This window comes from Neophocaena asiaeorientalis, unplaced genomic scaffold (assembly GCF_003031525.2).
Source record: "Neophocaena asiaeorientalis asiaeorientalis breed wild unplaced genomic scaffold, Neophocaena_asiaeorientalis_V1.1 scaffold75, whole genome shotgun sequence".
In the NCBI taxonomy this organism is placed as follows: domain Eukaryota; kingdom Metazoa; phylum Chordata; class Mammalia; order Artiodactyla; family Phocoenidae; genus Neophocaena; species Neophocaena asiaeorientalis.
This window is the reverse complement of record NW_020172719.1, coordinates 1,359,442-1,379,997: the sequence shown is the minus strand read 5'-3', so window position 1 is coordinate 1,379,997 and position 20,556 is coordinate 1,359,442. Positions and strand designations below refer to the sequence as shown.

At 49.2% G+C, this 20,556-nt stretch overlaps 1 protein-coding gene across 1 annotated transcript in view; it reads left to right on the top strand.

The window, feature by feature from the left end:
* The window catches only part of SLC6A11 (solute carrier family 6 member 11), a 121,033-nt gene that overhangs the window by 48,618 nt on the left and 51,859 nt on the right, over nt 1-20,556 (top strand). The window contains exon 6 of the mRNA XM_024740201.1: nt 6,351-6,485. Coding sequence (XP_024595969.1) covers nt 6,351-6,485 — 135 coding nt within the window. The remainder of the gene's footprint in view (nt 1-6,350; nt 6,486-20,556) is intronic.

Genomic DNA, 20,556 nt, shown 5'->3' with positions numbered 1-20,556 from the left:
CCCCCCGGCCATCTGTGAAAAAATTGTCTTCCATGAAACCAGTCCCTGGTGCCAAAAAGGTTGGGGACCGCTGCTCTAGGAGACACTGCAGTTGCGGGGATGGACGTCAGCTTCATCCATCCTGTCTTTCTCACACATAGGGGAAGTGTTCTTTCTCCTGGCGGTCCACAGGGTGATTTTGGTGATATATGAGCCCAGATTAAAGAACATCCCATCACATAATGAGACAGTATTCCCTTTTCATGTGTCTTAAGGCAAAAGGTGCAGTAAGCTGGCTTATTTTTTAGCACCTCTCTGACACTTGCTATACTTGGTTTTGAACTAAGAGAGAACACAGCTCAGACTCAGAACCTTTGGCTTAGAATTTAATCCCATTTTATCTTCATTGCATTTATTTTTGCATTTATCTTCTATTTGTGGTAAGAGAGAATGGTTTTCAGTTTATCGCGGCAACTTACAGTTTTCTTATTACATAATATTTATTTAATGTAAAAGAGCATATTGATTTATAGAAAATATTAAGTAAATAATGCAAAGATGATACGTGTATGTGGCAAAAAAAAAATTGGCAAGATGGTAAGAGTGATTACAGTTTGGATTAGTTAACCTCGCCTCATTGTCGATGGTAGAATGCCAGCCCAGGGAGAGTATGGAACTTGCCCAAACTGCTCAGCAAACTGTACCTTCTGACCCTGTGGTCTTGGGTCCTTGCCCCAACACCACCCTGCTAGCTCAATGCCTTTTGAACAATGCTCAGCTTTCCAATTGACTCCATTATCCTAGAAAACGTAGGGAGGGGCAGCCCTTCTTCAACTTTCGTGGCATTCTCAGTGATCCGACCATCCCCTCCCCCTATGAAATAAATAGCTTTGTCCTGGAAGTAGGGAGAAGACACCCCACAATTCCAGTATTGGAATGCAAATGAGCAATTAGAGTCAATTAAAACAGGATACAGTACAATTACCACCAATTGTGCTAACCTTTATATTCAGTAGGACTTGACCTGCTAAAAGGAAATTAAACAATAGTGAAACAAAAAACAAAAAAAACCCAACCCAACCTCTTTCTGAACCAAAGGGTATGCTTTGGTCAGGAGTCTCCTTTCAGAGGCCTGAGAGGTCTGACAGCTGAGACCCTCCTCCCCCCACACCCACCTCTCTGGGTCCAAACCACCACTGGCAGTGGCCAGGAACAGCCAGGCTTGATGGTACCTTGTCAGTGACCTTATTATGCCCGTAAGCAGACCCTGCATAATTTAGCGTAATGCCTGAGCCCTGCTTGGCTCCCTTCCAGACAGATCCTAGGGCCTCAGACATCTTGAAACTGAACTTTGCACCTGAACTTCCTTGCCCTCCATCAGTGGACTCGCCTGTCTTTTAAAGCCACATCTCCTGTGGTTTCTTTATTTATGAACACTCCCTAAAATCCGATGCAATTTTCTGAACCCCATTTTATGTGGTTCTAGCATTTCAGATGGACAAAGCACAAGAGCTATTCTGAAGACCTGCATTCTAACCTCGGGGTCCAGATATCAGACTACTGATTTGTTTCTCTAACGAATATTTATTGAGCACATTGTATGTACCTTATGCCAGCCTGGGCACTGTGGATGCAGCAGAGAATGTAAAAGACCCAACTCCCTTTTTCTGTGGAACTTACATTTTAGAAATGTTAAATTTGCAAGACAATAAAACAGCTGACAGAGAACAGCTACAGTGCTGGGCAGATGCTGGCGTGACTGAGGGATGGATGTGGGGTGAGGGTCAGGGAGGACGTGGCAGACAGGCGTGGTTTATAGTGAGGAGGGTGGCTCCTGACGTAAGACTGAGGTACTTGAAACCCACCACCGGGGGCCTCCCTGCCTGATGTGGACAGTAGATTGGACGATATCGCAGCTGGAAGGCAGGGCCCCTGGCTGTGAGGAGTCCTCAGCCCTGTGGGGATTCGGGCGTACCCAGGACTAACGCCTTGGGTGGCCCAGGAGCCGGGGGTGGACGTTCTGGACAAAGGGAGGCATGAAAAGGCAGGGAGGCCTGAAGGAGGCCTGGCATGCGCCCCAGCGGCGGGGAACCTGGCACAGTGAGAGCAGAGTGGTTGGGGGAGGGGTGGAGACCGATGGAGTCGCACAGCAAGTGGGGGCAGCGCCAGGGTTGGAGCACAGGGTTCCTGACGTGAAGCCCAGCCCTTCGCTCTGTATCCCAGGACCCTGAGTGAGAGACTGGGAGGTGGACTCAGGAGCAGGAAGACACAGGCCAGATTCTTATTTTTAAAACTTGGGCTATGGAATGGGGCTGTCACATGACTGAGAAGAAAGGTGATGAAGGGCCCTGCCAATGAGGATGAAAGCAGGGTGTAATTTCAGAGTATAGTTGGAGATCACGTTGGCAGGACTTGACGCTCCCGCTGGGATGTGAGGGCAGCCTCGGTGAGGCTGACTGCAGCCTGAGCACCCGCAGGACAACCTGGAGGTGCCTAGACATCCCAGGGGACCAGATCTGTGCTCATTTCCACATCTTTGGCTGGTTCCATACCTTCCCTGCCTGACTCAACTCTCCTGTTCCTGCTTCGCTTTGGAGACCCAGCCCCAACACCGCTGTCACTGCCAGGAGAAGGCCAGAGCCCTTCCTGGAGACCCTCCAACCTGTCTCTCTAGCCTCCTTTCCCGGTTTCATGCTGCTGTGGTGGGTTCATGACCCTAGGCACCTCATCCGTGTGCACACATCCAGCAGTTCTTGAGCACAACACCTGGTCTCACCATTCTGAGGGCCAGGCCTAAGGACCTGCAGTGGATGGTGAAGGCATGAGTGAAAAATGGACTAGAGCAAGGGGAGCGGATAGCGGGTTCTTCCCAGCTGAAAATGGGGCTGCCTGGAGTCCCATGCGGAGGGTTCTGGGGCCACATCCAGGCTTAGCTTCAGGGTATCATGATCAGTGAGTGATGTCTGGCATGGGCACAGGAGGGATGTGGCAGCATGTGTACCATTTACGTGCAAGTTCTCGATAGCAAGATGTGTACTGTTTGGACAGTCTACAGGCACTCTTGGGAAAAATCAAAGGTGATACGCACGTGTCTAGGATGGCTGAGGGTAGAGACAGATTGCAAGGGGCTTTTAGGAGAGCTGGGCCAGCAATGCATCTCAGTTTTCATACTGCTCTCCACTTGCGTGCATTACATAATGATCCTCCCGAACCACCTTTTGTACCCTGGCTCCGGGCTCTCACACATCAGCTTACGAAGGGATTGTTCTAGCTGAGGCCTGACACCCAGTGGTTTCATTTTGGCAGGCTGGCTCGTCCGCGCTGTGGTCTTCGGGCAATTTACCTGAATATTTTATTTCCCTTATGGTTTTACAAAATGAGTGTAAAAAGGAGGGTGTGGGTGCCAGTGGAGAGAGTGGGGTTCTCCTAAATGTCCTATAGAAGCAGAGCCTCCATTTAGAACTCTGAACATGGGAATTGTTTCAGAATAATCGTCAGCCACTTAATGAATCCTGCCCGTGTGCTGACTGAGGAGCAGTCTGCTCTGTGTACTGCCAAGGGCATGGCAGGCTGCGTGTGGCTAGGTTATAAATGACCCTGATGCCACACCAGTGGCCCAGTCCACTCACCACAGACCAGACAGAGCACAACCAGCACGTTTATTCACATCAAGATGGTCCCATAGATGAAGGCCAAATGTCTGTGATTTTCGTTTGCTCTTATGTTTTACGGGATAACATCTTTTTCCCTAAATTTTGCGAGCATTGGGGCTTAAGCTCCAGAAATATCATTCATCAGGTCCTGGGCATTTTGGATAATTAATCTTCTGCCGTACAACAGAGACCAAAGTGGAAATTATACGATGAAAGCAATAGATTTTAGCCTTCCCAGCTTCATAGACATAAGCTGGTTGATTAGGGGGGTTCATTTTGAAGGAGGAGAATCAAGCATTTGTGTGAAATGCTGACGATCTGTGATAGATTGTGCCTACAAAGCTAAGGGAAGTGGAGATTTTATAGCAATCTTAATTAGCTCTCTGGGCAGGAACCATCGACATTTACTGTTTACTGGTCTCTAATTTATTATTACTAGTATCGTCTACTGGTCTATAGTTATATATTTGACTTGCTTTCAACTTCTTTGGATGACCATATATGTGACAGCAAGAAATTGTTTGTATTGATTACATGCCTTGTCGATTGAGCCAGTGGTTGAACTGGGAACACGGACATCGAAATTTGTGGGGCAGAGTTGTGGGTGGCCTGAGGTGGGTGCCATCATGGTAGGTTAGGAACAGTGTCTGGGTGAGATCATCCAGGCTTCCAGGTTGTGTTGGCAGGACCCATGGACACCACCCCCTGCTGCTTCTTATTTCCTGTTGTTCAGGACTGAGGTTAAATCCCTGCTTTGTCACTTACCAACCAAATGACTTAACTTCTCTGAGAGTCACATCTCTAAAAATGGGGAAAATAACACTGAATTTGCATTGCTGTCGTGGGAGTCACATATACAGCCTCATGGTTGATTGCATGCCCTTGAAGTCAGACAGGCCTCCTTGTGAATCCCACATCGGCCATTCCTTAGCTGGGCCACCCTAGGTGAGTTAGCAGTGACCTCTCTGACATTCCTCATATCTAAAAAGTCGATGATCGTAACTATCTGAAGAATGATGCCTGGTGTGTGGAAGTGGTGAATAAACATAGCAGTTCCTATTGTCGTGTAAAGTGCACAGCATATAGTAGGATTTTATTTGTTCCTTCTTCCTTCCGTCTCCATTTCCCATGTCCTGAACTCCTATTCATCCTTTACGGAACATCTGGATCACCTCCTTGGAGAAGCCCTCTCTGACTACCCCTGAGATTAGCTACTCCCTTCTCTGTGCTCCATCATCCTTTGCATTCCCCCGATTACACAGTGCATTAGTTATCTACCTACATACACGCCTGTCTTTTCTGTCAGTGGGAAGCCTCTTGAAACAGAAACTTTCATCCTGTGACTCCCATTCATTCAGGAGTCTAGCTCAGTGTTCGGTACATAGGAGTGTTTAGGGTGTGTGGGTGAATGAGTGAGTAAATAAATAAATGAGTGGAGTGAAGGCCTGAGCCACTAGTGAAAGGAACCCTGCGTTGCAAAGGGGTGAGAGGCTCCAGAGTGATGGAGGGATTAAGATCTTAGGTCCTAGAGCACAGGTTCTTTACTTGAGGAATCTGAGCCTCTGGACCATCCAAAAGCTGGTGCACGTATCTGTGAAAGTGCACACTTGGGGGAAGGGGGGAGAGGGTCCATAACTGTCATCAGATTTTCAGAAGTGTCTGTGGCCCCCAAATATTAACAAGTTGATGCTCTAAATAGGCGGAGGGAGGAAGTGACTGGAGGAGAAGATGTGATGAGGGAGAAAAAGTAAGACCGGGGGGGACACTGAGTCCTGAGGGCACCTCAGATAGAACAGGAACTCCTGTGCTCTGTCAAGGTGTTGCTGTCTCCTTCTACGCAGCTCTTGTTCAGGAAAGCTTAGGGAAGATTTCATTCCTTTCACTGCCTTGATTCTTGCACAGATTCCATGGGCTGCAAGGGTCTCTCAGGTTCATTGGGTCCAATCGCTTGCATCCAAGCAGACCAAGCGGAAATGATTCCAGGAAAACACTGGGTCTTTCCCACCCTAAACAGCTCCCATCCTCCTCTCCCCCTCCCATTCCCTTCTCTGTTTTCTCCTCTCCTCTCCTCTCCTCCCCTCCCCTCCCCTCTTGGGGCTTCTCTGGTGGCGCAGTGGTCGAGAGTCCGCCTGTCGATGCAGGGGACACGGGTTCGTGCCCCGGTCCGGGAAGATCCCACATGCCGCGGAGCGGCTGGGCCCGTGAGCCACGGCCGCTGAGCCTGCGCGTCCGGAGCCTGTGCTCCGCAACGGGAGAGGCCACAGCAGTGAGAGGCCCGCATACAAAAAAAAAAAAAAAAAATGTGGGTCAAGACCCATTAGTGAATTGACATGAATTTAAAGGCCGTGACGAGTTCTTAAAATGACCCAGTATGACAGAAAATACTAGAGTGTGTCACACACGTGAGATGAGCATGAGTTTGTGAAACTTCCTGTCTCAGCTCTATGTGTGTATGAGTTGTGATATCGTACATATTGCTTTCTTCCGTTCTGGTCCAAAAAAGATTGGAAAGCACTGGTACAGCACCACTGTGGGCTCTCAGTAGGCGCTCACTGCAGGACCCAGCCTTGAGGGGGTGGGTGCGAGAACAAGCTGTGTTGGGGCTCACTTCTTACCGCTGCGCTGGGCGGCCCTTTGCTGCCAGCGAGAGGTTAGGGGCCTGCCGCGTTGCCTGCCACTGTCGCTCCTTCTTGATTCTTCCCTCTCCTCTCCTGGCAGGTGGTGTATGTCACCGCGACGTTCCCCTACGTCATGCTGCTGATCCTTCTGATCCGGGGGGTCACGTTGCCCGGGGCCTCCGAAGGCATCAAGTTCTACCTATACCCCGACCTCTCCCGGCTCTCCGACCCACAGGTAAGAGTCGCTGGCTCCGTGCACAGCTGCCCTCCACCTCTGGGAAGCCTTCTACACGGAGCCTCAACGACCCACTGAAGGAAGTCTGTGGCCCCTTCTCAGAATAATACTTTTCAATGCATAAATTACATGCACAGGGAATCAAATACATTGAAATACAATCACCAAAACATGAAAAAGAGAGATTTATGACATGGTAATGTAGCAAGATCCAGCATGAGGTGACTGATTTCCATGATTTCAAAGCAGTGATGAGCATATGTGATATTTGGAGAACTCTGTACAGTGATACGAAAATATGTGGGATTTCTACCGATTACGGTACTGTGGTCTGTTGCCTGCCTTTGTCATTGAAGGAAATGCTACGTTTCAGTTAGAGGTCATTTAAAATAAAAATACACTTTTTTCTCCACCTAAGAACACAGATCTCTGCAGGCGTGCTTCTCTGAGAGAAACTGGGTCTTTGTTGGTGATTCTCCTTGCGGGGGTAGGTCACAGAAACCAAATAACTGGTGACCTGGCTAAGCTGTCAGTTGTCTTTGGAAAGGCATCAGCCGTTCTGAATTCTGGGTAGAACTGTTTATGCCGAAGCCTCTCCAGGTGGGTAGGGGTGGTGTGCCGGCAGGGGGGAGGTGTTAGACAACAGATGAACGCAGCATCTTAGGGGCCCAGGTCTTCGCAACCTCCACTACTTGTTAGAAACTCCTGGGGAGCTTTTGAACATCCTGATTCCGACCCAGAGCACAACCCATGCCATTTAAAACAAACTCTCTGGGGGTAGGTCTCAGGTCTCAGTATCTTTTGAAGGCCCCCTGGCAATTCCAATGTGTGAAATAACATGCTCAACAGATATCTTAGTGGGTGAAGAGGCGCTCGTTTTTCTTTGAAAACAAACACAGATCGTGCCGTAGAGTGTGGAATCTGTGTTCAGCCGATCACGAGGCTTGCAAGAGATGTCAAGTCTTCCGTCTCTGGCTCGCGGCCGCCCCCTCTTAGGAGAATGGGGGTGTGAGGAGTGCTGGTTCGCACAGCTCAGCTTGTAGCTCATTACGGTGGGTTCAGGTGGACGGCAGCAGGGCCCGTGTGCTCGTTTCTGTCTCAGTTTGCCCCACCGTGAGGGCCCCGAGGCTCAGGCCCCAACAAGCAGCAGCCTGAGTTGCAAGCAGAATCCCAGGAAGAAGGAAATTAGCTCCTGACGACTGGCTTCACTGACTCCAACCTCCGATGCCAAAGGCTCGGTTGAAGAAGCAGTTTTGGAAAACAGATTTCCACAGTCACTGCTCCGTGCATTTTTGTTAGGTCCACAAATTCTGCCTTGATCCGGATAGCCGTCCTGTTCCCTCCTCTGCCCGCCGGCTTCCTTCTCCCGGTCCTCAGGGCTGGCCAGTCCCGAGCATCTCCCAGAGTTTCCAAACCTGGCTGATCCTCAGAACACCTTGGCACGTGCTGAAATGCATTTTCTCGGGGGGCTGAGATGGCACCTGGGCATCTGTATCATTAAGCTTCAGAGGCCATTCTGATGATCAGAAAAGTTTGCAAAAACCCAGCTGATACCTACAACGTTGGAGCCCTACACATAGACACGTGTGCGCGCACACACCCACCTCCACACGCAGAACAGAAGTGAGGCCAGGCGGTTCCCCATTCAGACCACCTGCCCGAATCATCCCAGATTCCTACCGGATCTTTCCTTTAGGCCTCTGGGTCCCAGGCCAGCACGTATCGGCAAGGCTGTTCTATGGAGCGGCTGCTTGGAGTGGTGGAAAGCACACGGGGCTGGGAGTCAGGACGTGGATTCTTCCTCTGGTTATGCCACTGGTCCTGAGTGACCTTCGACAGGTTCCTTCTCCCTTTCTCCTTCTGGGCCTCAGTTCCCCGCTGATGACATGAAAGGGTGAATTCAGTCAGTGGTTTTCAAAGTAGATACGGAGAGCCCTGAGTTTTCCATGAGCATGAATCGGCAAACTGTGACCTGCACGCCACAGTCAGCCCTCTGCCCGTTTTTATAAATAAGGTCTTATTGGAACATGGCCATGGTATTATTTTTTTTTAACGTATTGTCTGTGGCTCTTCAAAGGCAGAATTGGGTAGTTGAGGCAGAAACCATATGACCCCCTGTATCAAGGGTTCCAAGACCTCCCCCCATCACCACCCCACATCCAGGGATTTATTAGAAGGGCTTGCAAGACGTAGAAGAAGTTATCCTCTTGGATTTGGTTTATTTCCATCATCAGTGGGAGAAAAAGACACATCAGGCAAAGTCTGGAGGAATCCACACCAGGCGTAGAGCAGTCTCTCCCCTTCCTGACGGGAGAGGCTGCACAGAACGTCCTCTTTCTTCCAGTATCGAGATGCGGCAGCACGTGGGCAGCACTTCTGCCCAGAGGAGACTGCTCCGGACTTGGAGTCCGGCTTTTTAATGGGGGCATTTTATTAAGTGCGTGATCGATCACAGTCCTGTGGATTGCAGACCCCCATCAGGAAAGCAGGAATTCACTGTAAAGTGCATTGCTTGCATGGACAGTCCAGGCAGGCTGGTCCAGCAGCACTGAGTGCCCCAGGCATGCGGACAACCGCATCACTTGGCATCATAGGGAATGTCGAAGTGGAGTTCCCAGGCACCAGGGCAAGCCATGCCTCCTGGAGAGCAGCGTCGGGCCTGCTGTGGTAACGCTTTCCTGCATACCTGCAAAACATTAAATATTCACTGTTTGGCCTTTTCCAGAGGAAGTCTGCTGACCCCCGAGTTGAAGAACCTTCAGACACCTGTGAGGGGAAGGTTGATGGGCTCCGACCCCCACCTGATCCCCCCACTCCATCCTTGTTGCCCTCTGCCTCTACTGCCACCAGCCTCATTCAGGCCACCACCATCTCCCATTTGACAACTACAGACACCTCCTAACTGGTCTTCCAGAAGTGGCTCTTAACCCCTCCAGGCTACTCCCCACCCAGCAGCAGAGTGATCTTTTTGAAATATAAATCTGGTGGGCACCTCTTTGTTTAAATCCATTCTGGGATTCCCTGTGGTCTTTGGAATAAGATCCAAGTGGAGGGGCCTCTAAGGTCCTCCGTGAGCTGCCTCCTCGCTGCATCCCCCATCACTCTCCTCCTCTATCACTCCACATCTTAGAATTCCAGATTTTGGGCTCCTTTCCGCCCCAGGACCTTCGCACATGCTGTTTCTCCACTGGGAACCCTCTTTCTCCCCGAGACCCTCCTTCCCCACCTTGCCTGAACAACACACAGTCACCCTTTAGGATTCAGTTTAAACATTATTTGGTCAGGCAGGTCTGTCCCAACTGCCAACCATGCACCCCTGGACTGACTTTCCAAAGCACTTATCATGTTTGCGATGAAATAATCACATATATATGTCATATATATGTATGACCTGTATGATTTATTTACTTTCCATTTATTTGCAACAGATATTTACTGAGTGCCTACTCTGGTGTCAGAGACTATTATAGGTATTAGGCATGTGGAATTAGACAGTGGACAAAAGAGTGATCCCTGCCCCATGGAATTTATATGCTGGTTGGGGAAGAAGGTAGTAAACAAAATCAAGTAAAAGATGCCATCCGTTAGATGGTGGCAAGAACCATGGAGACAAAGTATGGACGTGGGGAAAGAGTGCTGGGGAAAAGGGCTGTGATTCCCAACAGGTGGCCAGGAAGGGCCTCTCTAAGAAGGCACCTTGGACTCTGGGTCTGTATCTGCCTTGCCCACCACTGTGTCCCTAGGCCCTGGATAGCTCAGTGCCTGGTACATAATAGCTCAGTAAATGTTTGCTGAATGAATATAAGAGCCAGAGCTATTTTGGTTTTTAAAGAAAGATTTTGTTGCTTTAGCAAGAAGTCTAAAAACCTCCAGCTCACCAGATCTGTGAGCTGTAATGTTTTTTGTTTCTCTCTCAGTAATGGCCAGAAAATGGATATGTTTGTGTGTGTCTCCACCAAAAAGCAATAGTCATAGCTGATTGTCTGGACAGAGATACGGATAGTGACCCCAAAGGGTAAGGAAAACAAAACTCCAGGTAGCTAGTGTTTTTTGGAGGCTGGGGTGTGTTGCAGGAACGGCTCAGCATGTCTGGAAAGGGAGGTGGGAACAGCCCCAAACCTGCTCTTGTTCTGCTCTGGGGGCTGAAAGGCAGGCAGTGGAGTGTACAGTCATGATGAGTCTGCGTGAGGGTTTTGATGGCTCCTCAAACTTTGGAGGCTAGTGCATCACGCAAAGCTTGTCTCCTTGCGGGGAGAGAGGGCAGCATCTGAGCAGGTCAGTAGAATCACAATGCCCCAGCTGGAATGTCTGCTCGACAGATAGAGAGATCTAGGTCAGAGAGGCTGAGCCACTTGCCTGTGGCCACACAGCAGCTTAGCTACCCAGTGAAGACTTAGAGCCCAGGGTTCCTGGGTTCTGGGAAGGACAACTCCTAAATGAAGGGAGGTGAGGTCTTAAGAAAACAGATCCACACCACCCAGTTACAACTGTTCCCATTTGTACATATTCCAGACCATGAAGAAGCAGAGGCCACTGGTTTTGACTCCTACTCTCCGTTATTGGAGATGTGGCCTCAAGCAAGGTTCCTCACCTCTCTGGGGTGAGTCCCCTCTTCTTTAGAATGAGGATCCCAGGCTGTACTTGCCTGCCCCATCAGATGACCATGAAGGTCTAGCATGATGACCCAGCCGTGGAGGAATATTCGTTTCCTTTTATAGTTATGTACTTAATGTACATTAGAAAAAAATCTGGGATATCAACCAAATCAAAATACACACACACACACACACACACACACACACACACAGAGTTGACCCTTGAACAACACGGGTTTGAACTGTGTGGGTCCACTTATACATGGATTTTTTTTTTTTTTTTTCAGTAAACGCTACAGTACGATGTGTGGTTGTTTGAATCCCCGGATGCGAGCCCCAGGTACAGAGGGCCGACTACGGGACTTGAGCATCTGAGGATTTTGTTTTCTGTGTGAAGTCCTGGAGCCAGTCTTCTAAAGATACTAAAATCCACAAATCCTCAAGTCCCTTGCTGTTGGCCCTCCATATCCACAGGCTCTGCATCTGCAGACTGAACCAGCCACAGACCACGTAGTATTTTCCATCTGCAGTTGGTTGAATCTGAGGATGTGGAACCCGTGAATACAGAGGCCCGACAGTATACACACTCACGTGTATATATGTGACACCCCTCCCCACAACCTCACACACATACTCTGAAGGGTAATTTGGCAAGAACTTTGAAAACCAGAAGTGAGCATAGGCTGCCGCCCAGAACATCCCTTACGTGTGTGCATAAGGAGGCATGCACATAGAGGTTTGCTAAAAAAAAGAAAAAGAAATAGTTTATCATAGGAAACATTGGAAATAAATATCCATCAAATAATGACTGGTAAAAAAAAAATATATATATATGTGTGTGTGTGTGTGTGTGTGTATATATGCATGATAAAATAAACAAGGTTAATTTTTTTATTTTGCAAATTATGTTTATTATCTTGTCATAACATTCTTTTTTGTAACATCTTTATTGGAGCATAATGGCTTTACAGTGTTGCGTTAGTAAGGCAGTATTAAATAAATATTAGAACAAACATGGACATGGCAAAAATAGTGCAAGTGAAAGGTGGTTGGCTGAAGTTTGGGCCACAGCCGGGGCTGGAGGGACATCTGGGCGGCATTAGGGCTTTAGGTGGTCACATGCTCCCACCCGACGCTAGAGGCCAGCTCTCACAGAGAAGGTTGGTCGGAGAGCTGCTGGCTGGAAATATTTTATCAGGAGGTCAGTAAAAGCCTCGGTCTTGGGTCTCTTGGTAGTGTTCTCCTTTTAGCCAGTGCAGATTTTTCTTTTTTTTCTGAATAATCATCTTAAGTTAGTTTCCCATTTGTACTTCAAATTGCACCAAGAAGGCAAGTTCCTGGAAAGTGTCACTCGGTCTAGTTGTTTGGCTGCTCGCGGAGTGTGAACACACTTGTTTCGTGGGGATGATCTAGAAGTTGCAGTGTGCAGGCTGTGAGGGACTCAAGCGTTGATTCTGGAGCCACCTGGGTGGAGAGCTGGGAAGGAGAGGTGATGGGGACAGGTGAGCCACGGGGAGGTCATTGGTCCCCGGGGCTGCTCCATCCGGTCCCTGGGGAGTGGGGGGTGGTCAGTGATCTCAGGGGCACTGAGGGGTCAGCAGGGGGTGAAGTGAGCACTTGGTTGGGAGTCCTTCCTGATCTGCAGACCCTACGAGGACGGGCATCCCGTTAGTCCTGTGTACCACTCATCTGTCACCAGAGCCTGGCAAAGCTGCACCTTACGTTATTCCAGATGCTCGTTGCATGAACCTATGTGCCAGACATCAGCGTGTAGAATGAGTGAGACCCCCCCCACTTCCCCTCCGGGGGCCCACAGTCTGGCATAAGGGGGCAGAGTCACCCCTCCTCGCCTGAGTTCCTCTCCATGTAAGAAGAGGGAGAGGCACTGGGCAAGATCACAGCTTCTCGTCCTTCCTTCCAGTCAGTTGAGAAGAGTGACCGCTTGTTACTGATAACCGTCCCTGCGCCAAAGCCAGTGAACGATTCAGCCTTTTATACATACATTCACGGGGCTGGGAAGCGGCTGCACTCCTGCCAAGCCTTTCCCTCTCATGCCTTCCAGAGGCTGACTTAGTGGGGGCCTCAGGGGCGGGGGGTGCTGATGGCTGAGGCTGCACGCGTTAGAACCCCCAAGTCTCCTGGTCTCTCCTGCAGCCTGAGGCACCGGCCCTGTCCTGGGGCTCCAGTGATAACTGGGGGGCTGCACATTACCATCAGAGCTTCACTTCTCTGCAGACATGTTGGGGGTTCCCTGAAGTCTGGGGCCTGGGGTGGGGGTGGGGGTGCCCATGCCCGTCATCAGGGGGAGGGGAGGCAGTGACCCACAGGAGAAAGACGGTCCCCAGGGTGCCTTCCCTCCCCATAGGACGCTCTTCTCCCGGCATCTGGACCAGAATGGTGAGGAGCTTAGATGCAGCCCCGCAGCCTCCCCAGGATCCAGCAGCTCTATTAATTCCAGGTCCGGGCCCAGCTCCCTTCCCTCCTGCTTACAAGGGGCTCAGACACGCCTATTTGCTGTGTCATTTATATTTACAAAGGGACACAGGGAGCCTGACTGGTGCAAAGCTCTGGACCCCAGCTCCGGGGCCTTGGACAAGGGAAAATTCCCTTTGAGAGACCCTCCTGGCCCCTCTGGGCTTGTGTGGCAGGGATTCTGCATCACAACTGATTGTTGGATGATGGGCACTTAGGTTGTTTCCATCTCCGGGCTATTGTAAATAGAGCTGCAGTGAACATTTTGGTACATGACTCTTTTTGAATTATGGTTTTCTCAGGGTATATGCCCAGTAGTGGGATTGCTGGGTCATATGGTAGTTCTATTTGTAGTTTTTTAAGGAAGCTCCATACTGTTCTCCATAGTGGCTGTACCAGTTCACATTCCCACTAGAATCTGTCATACAGAGTGAAGTAAGTCAGAAAGAGAAAGACAAATACCGTATGCTAACACATATATATGTAATTTAAGAAAAAAAAATAGGGGTAAGACAGGAATAAAGACGCAGACCTACTAGAGAATGGACTTGAGGATACGGGGAGGGGGAAGGGTGAGCTGGGACAAAGTGAGAGAGAGGCATGGACATATATACACTACCAAACGTAAAATAGATAGCTAGTGAGAAGCAGCCGCATAGCACAGGGAGATCAGCTCGGTGCTTTGTGACCACCTAGAGGGGTGGGATACGGAGGGTGGGAGGGAGGGAGACGCAAGAGGGAAGAGATATGGGAACATATGTGTATGTATAACTGATTCACTTTGTTATAAAGCAGAAACTAACACACCATTGTAAAGCAATTATACCCCAATAAAGATGTTAAAAAAAAAAACAAACTGATTGTCGGGCCGGGTCAGGGAGTATTCACAACAGCCGCCTCTTCCTGTCTCCCAGCTAGTGAAGCAGGAGAGAGAACTCCAGAAAGCGAAAGTAGGTAACGAGCTAAGTTTTGGGAGCCTGGGAGCTGGGAGAACACCTTCCTCAAAGGAGAACGTGGGGTCGAGAGAGCCATGGAAGTTGTTTCCAGGTCTAAAAGGCTGTATGTAGTGTCCATGAGGGCTTCCCAACCACCTGGTTTAAAACTGCAGCCCCCTTCCACCCTCCACACATTCTGCCCACCTTCCCAGCTTTGGTTTCTCCCTGACACTTGCCAACATTCAGATGTCATTCACTGTGTATCCCTGTCCCCCACACGCTACAGTGTAGGCTCCATGAGCGAGCACAGGTGACTGATCTGTTTCGTTCGCTGTAGAACTCCAGCCCCCAGAACTGTGCCTGCCCCACAGTACGCGCTCGATAAATAGTTATTGAATGAGTGAAGGAAGGACGATTCCCACCAGAGCCTGTGTGACTTTGCATTACGGTGACGTAGCATACATTGTGGTTGGGGGTTTGCTCTCCAGAGAGAGGGGTTTTCAGTGCAGTGGAATCTGGTGTTGAGGGAAAGAAATTTGAGACACTACTGCCCTTGAGCTGCTGGGCAGCCTTCAGCCCATCCCTTTACTTCTCTGGGCTCAAGGAACTCACCTGTCCGTCCAGGTATGAATATCTACTGCATAGAGTAGCCGTGAAGCCAGTGTGCCTGGGAATGCAAACACACTTGTAGTTTTCAGTTTGGGTGCCCGGCACATAGGAGGGCGCCGGGAAGTCGGCGGTGTTCCTCATCCTGTGTCCACGCCACTGGCGCTGGCCAGGGCAAGCCTAGGCCTCACAGCCCAAAGGGGAGGCCTTGAACTCAGAACCGAGAGCTTTTATCATGGGTCCAGTAAATTAAGTTTCTCGTCAAGCCCTTGAAGCTACACAGCAACTCGCCGCCTTTGTCCCCTGGCAATTTGCATTCCGTGGTCTGTTATAACTTTCTAAACATCTATTTGTCTTCTCTGTCAGCCCTGTGTTCTCTCTGAAGTGTGAAGTGCTTCCACTCCATTTTTTTTTTCCCTCAAATTTTTATTTTCTGCCTTTTCAGTGTTTGGGGAGAGGAGGGGCTCTTGCAGGAAATCACATTTTCCCTGCCCCAGATTCCTGCCACTCTCGCGCTTCATTGTGTTTCAAGTGTGTGTTTTCAGGGCAAGAATAGAAAAGCCTGTCACAGATCCAAGTCGTGGGGTCTGCTTTCCCAGGGCGTGTACAAGTTCCCCGAGTCGGCCTCCTCTCTGGAGAGAACTGGAGCCTGTAGCTAAGGTGTCAGATCCTGGGGATGGGGTCCAAGGATGCCCAAACAGTGAGAGCCCGTAGAACACCAAGTCTATCCCCCTCCCCACCCCAAAGGAGGACAAATCAGGGAAAACAAGACCTCGGTTTAAAACCCTACCTGCTTACCCAGCTGGGACGAAGTGAGAGAGTGGCGTGGACATATATACACTACCAAATGTGAAATAGATAGCTAGTGGGAAGCAGCCGCATAGCACAGGGAGATCAGCTCAGTGCTTTGTGACCACCTAGAGGGGTGGGATAGGGAGGGTGGGAGGGAGGGAGATGCAAGAGGGAGGAGATATGGGGACATATGTATAACTGATTCACTTTGTTGTAAAGCAGAAACTAACACACCATTGTAAAGCAATTATACTCCAATAAAGATGTTAAAAATAAATAAAAGAAAACCCTACCTGATGAACCTCAGGGATGGGACCATGGAATTTGGCAGTGTACTCTGATTCCAGGCAGGGACCCAAGAGAAAATGGGCCTCTTGGCTGTTGGACGTTCAAACCAATATTTACAAAATTGATATCGACTTAGAGACATTGGATGTGTTTTGGAAAAGATCACAAACCTCACTGACATGGGGGTTGCAAACCTCACGCCATGGGACTGAAAATCCCCCAAGATCTCCTTTTGGTACATTTGATTCTGGGTTAGGGTCACTGCCCCACCATGCTGGTTTGTTTTCCTCTCAGTACCAAGCAGGGGGATGCAGAATCAGATCACACGTTGTTCTTGTCTTCAAGGAGATGACAGTCTCTTAGGAAAGACACACAATAACAATAAAGTCAGTGGTGAAGGGCTGTGCAGTGGTCGGAATTCACCTGACACAGGTGTGCTCCTTCCAGTCGTCAGGTAAACGCCTCTGGAATTAGACATGCGTTATTGATCTGACATCATGTACACTTAAAGACAGTGAATGTTTGTTTCTTTACTGCTTGAAATTCCTTCAGAATCGCCTGCTGTTAGAATCAGAATTCCTGTACACTCCAGTGAGATTTTGTACATCGCTGGGCACCCACTAAATTCTTCCAACCACAGGTTTACTCAAGGTGAAGGTTTGTGCTTTTTAGTTTTCTGCAGTTTTAGCGGCACCTTATTAACCTGCGGTCTCGGTGGTTGAAGAGCTGCTCAGGTATCCGAAAGAGCAGTGATACTGGTTACTGCTTATCATTTCTTGATGGCTGACTCTCTGTCAGTTACTGTGCTTTACGAACTTGTCATTTAATTTATCCAATTCACTCAATCAGCAAAGAGTCAGGTGTTGAAAATTATTCTGTTCCAGACTCAGGAGCTAAGTGCTATATATAAGTACCTTAAATTCTGATGACCGATAAGAAGTCCTTAGATTCTGTGACCGAGAGAAAAGTCCTATCTTACAGGATCTGAGAATCTTAAAACCCATGACCTAAAGGCTTTCAGACGAGGAGTCAGGGCTCCAAGAGGTTAAAGCACTAGCGTCTTGCTTACACGGCTAGCACTTGAACCCAGGTGAGTCTGACTCGGCCATGTGAAGGATTCAATGCTGAAACTTTCTGTCATATCTGATCTTTCTGGGCTCACTCTCTCTCTGCCCAGCATTGGGCTGACAGTCCTGCTTCTGGGGTCTTTGAGCATCCCAGACCTATGTGACTATTTTGCAGGAATCCTAGAATCTCAGCATTGGGTGAGATTCCCACCCGAGGTGCCCAGTGCAGGAATCCCCTCTGTAGTAACCTGGTCAGCCACTGAGTGGCCCTTCCTGTGACATGGAAGCCCCTCACCTCTACTTTGGGACAGCTTTCTACTCACCTGGGTCCCAATGTTGAGATATTCGTTTATTCTTTCACTTGCTTTTTCTTTCTTGACTCATCTGCTCTAAGTTGTCAGTCCCCCACTTTAAGAGTATCCACCAGGGTTGAACACACTAATTTAAATGGAGCCTAAACTCCTGAGGCACAAGCCAGCCTCCTCTGGGCTAATAGCATAGCCTCCAAGATGGGCCCCGTCCTCCAAGGTGGGCCTCTTACTCACTCACTCACTCTTTTCCTCACACAGCAGACCCAGGGAGCTCTGAAAAAGGAATCTGGATCATGCAACTTCCTGATGTTGTTATTCAAATGTATTTTCCTTTAATGCTTTGAATATATCTATAATAACTCCTTTACAGTCTTTGCTAAATCTGACATTTTTAAGGATATAGATCACGTTTTTCTGGTTTCTTGTTTTGTTTTGTTTTCTTGCATGTCTGGTAGTTTTTGACTGAATATTGTGAATAATATGTTGTACACACTCTGGATTTTGTTATCTTCCTCTGCAGAGTGCTGTTTTTTTTATTTTAATAAGTAGTTCAGTTACTGGCTGATCACCTTAAACTTCTATAGGTTCAACTTGTTTTTTAGTGTGGATCTGTGGAAATCCCAAGCTGTTTCCCAAGCTCCTCTAATTTGATAGGAGTGGATGGGACTTAATGGGATTCTGAACTCTGTCTCCCCAGTAGATCTTGCCAGGGCTTGGCTTTAGGCTTTATTAGGTTGGAGCTAGAGTAATGATTACTCTAGAGTGATGGCTCTCCACCAGGGAAATTTTGCCTCCCAGGAGACACTTGGAAATGTCTGCAAACAGTATTGATTGTTACAACTTGGGGGGTTACTGGCATCTAGTGAGTAGAGGCCAGGGAGGCTGTTAAACATTCTACAATGCACAGGACAGCCCCTGCAACAAAGAATTACGGGTCCCAAATGTCCATAGTGCCACAGTGTAGAAAACCCTACTTTAGGACATGGTTCTTCGCCCTAATGGAAGGTCTTTCTGTGTCTCAGCCAGGTACCAAGGGTGAATACTTGGTGTTGACCAGATCTGTCTACTCGGGCAGGGAGGGAGCCCCGATCCCCTGGCGCTGCTCTTTCCCTGGCGGCGTCTGGCCTCTAGTGTCTCCTGCATTTTCAACCCCAAGCGGTGCTATATGGGAAGTCTTGGTGGTCTCACCCTGGATGTTTACATCAGCCACAGCCTCGTGGGAACCTCCACATGGACATCTGGGGCATCCGCTCTGCACAGTTCCCCCTTTCCTGTGCCCCACACTGCAGATTCCAGCTATTTCAGCTGCCCTACTCTCTGGCCCTGCCTGTTCAGCTTGGCGGGACTGTGTGTTCTGCTTGGCTCTAGTTGTTGTCCCCAGGCAGAGGGCTCAGCACACCCCTCTTGGATCTTCCCATCTCTCGGGGGTAGCAGTCTTGCCCTGCATGTTATCTACTGCCTGAAAATGGTTATATTTTTGTCTGCTCTGATAGTTGCTTATGGCAGGAGGGCCATTCCTTACCAGTCACTCAGGACCAGAAGCAGAAGGCTGACCCTTCTGCTTACAAGCCCTAGCAGCTTCCCCTTGCACTAGGATTAAAATCCAGACTACTCACCATGGCCGAGGCTGAGGAGCCCTCCGTGGCCCGGCCCCATGTCCCACGTGGTGCTGGGCATCCCAGGCTCTTTCCTACCACAGACCGTGTCTGTCTGGGCCACTGCCCCATCAGATATTCCCATGTCCAGCTCCTTCTCACCCTACAGGTCTCCGCTTCAAAGTCATCTCTGATCAGCTGAGCTCAAACATCCCCACTAAACTCCGTGACTTTAACCAAGCCCCTGTTTTATTTTATTCATGGGGCTGATGGCTCTCTGAAGCAATCGTGTGTTCATTTGTTGAAGCCTCACTGTTAGCCTCCCTTAATTAGAATGTGGACTCCCTGGCACCTGGCACAGAGCCTAGCATATGTTAGGCTTCCAGTCAATACTGGATGAGTAGGCGGGTGGATGGGTGAGTGGGTGGGTGGATGTCATATGGTGGTTTAGATGAAGGACTGCTAACAGAGGAGAACAGAATTATTTCCAATTATATGTCCCAGAGAAGATTTTATGAAACAGGTAGGCTTTCATTTCATCCTTGAAGGATGGAGAAGGGAAAGCTATCTGGAGATAAGCAAAGACCAGAGAGTCTACATATACCAAGGAAATGGTAAGAAGTTCAATGTGGCTACAGGATAGGTTTTGTGACAGGGCATCACAGGAAACAAGGTTGAGACAGTAGACCGAGACCCCTGCATTTGGGAGCATCACGTCAAGGCCAGAGAGCTGAAGATTCATCCAGTGGTCGGTAGGGAGCTGGCGAGCACTTCGGGGCAAGAGGTTGACCGGCATGAACAAAGCTGTAACGTCAGAAGAGTATGCAGACAAGAGAGGCTCAGCGGAGCTTGCCATCAGAGAGCTTTAGAGTCAAACGGAGCTGCATTTGAGTGCCTGCCTCTTCCTCACCCACTGTGTGACCTTGAGCAAGTGACTCACTCTCTCTGACACTCGGTTTCCTCTCTTGTAAGCCTCTAGCAGGCAGGGTCCCATCTTTTACTCGCCTCCTGCGCCCTCGTGGATATGGTACGGTTAGATGAAACAGCACAGGGAAACTTCTCCAGGTGCATAGAAAGAGCGAGAAAATAGAGTATGTTTGGAGGTGAAGAGGGAAGAAGCAGAGATACGTACCAGATGACCTTGATCTGGGGGAGAGGGGAAGCTTTGCCATGTCATAGGGGATATGAGAAGCAGCCCTCCAGCTGTGATGTCACAGGTGTATGGGCAGGTGTGGCTGGAGTTAGTGCCATTGTGTGAGTTTGTCTAGCTACTTGCAGAAGCCTGAGAGGCGCTACAGAGAAAAGAGACTGATGTCAGCAAACATTCAGGATGCACCTACTGTGTGCAAGTCCTGCCCATGGGGTGGAAGTATGAGGGATGAATCAGGCACTGGTTTTACCCTTGAGATG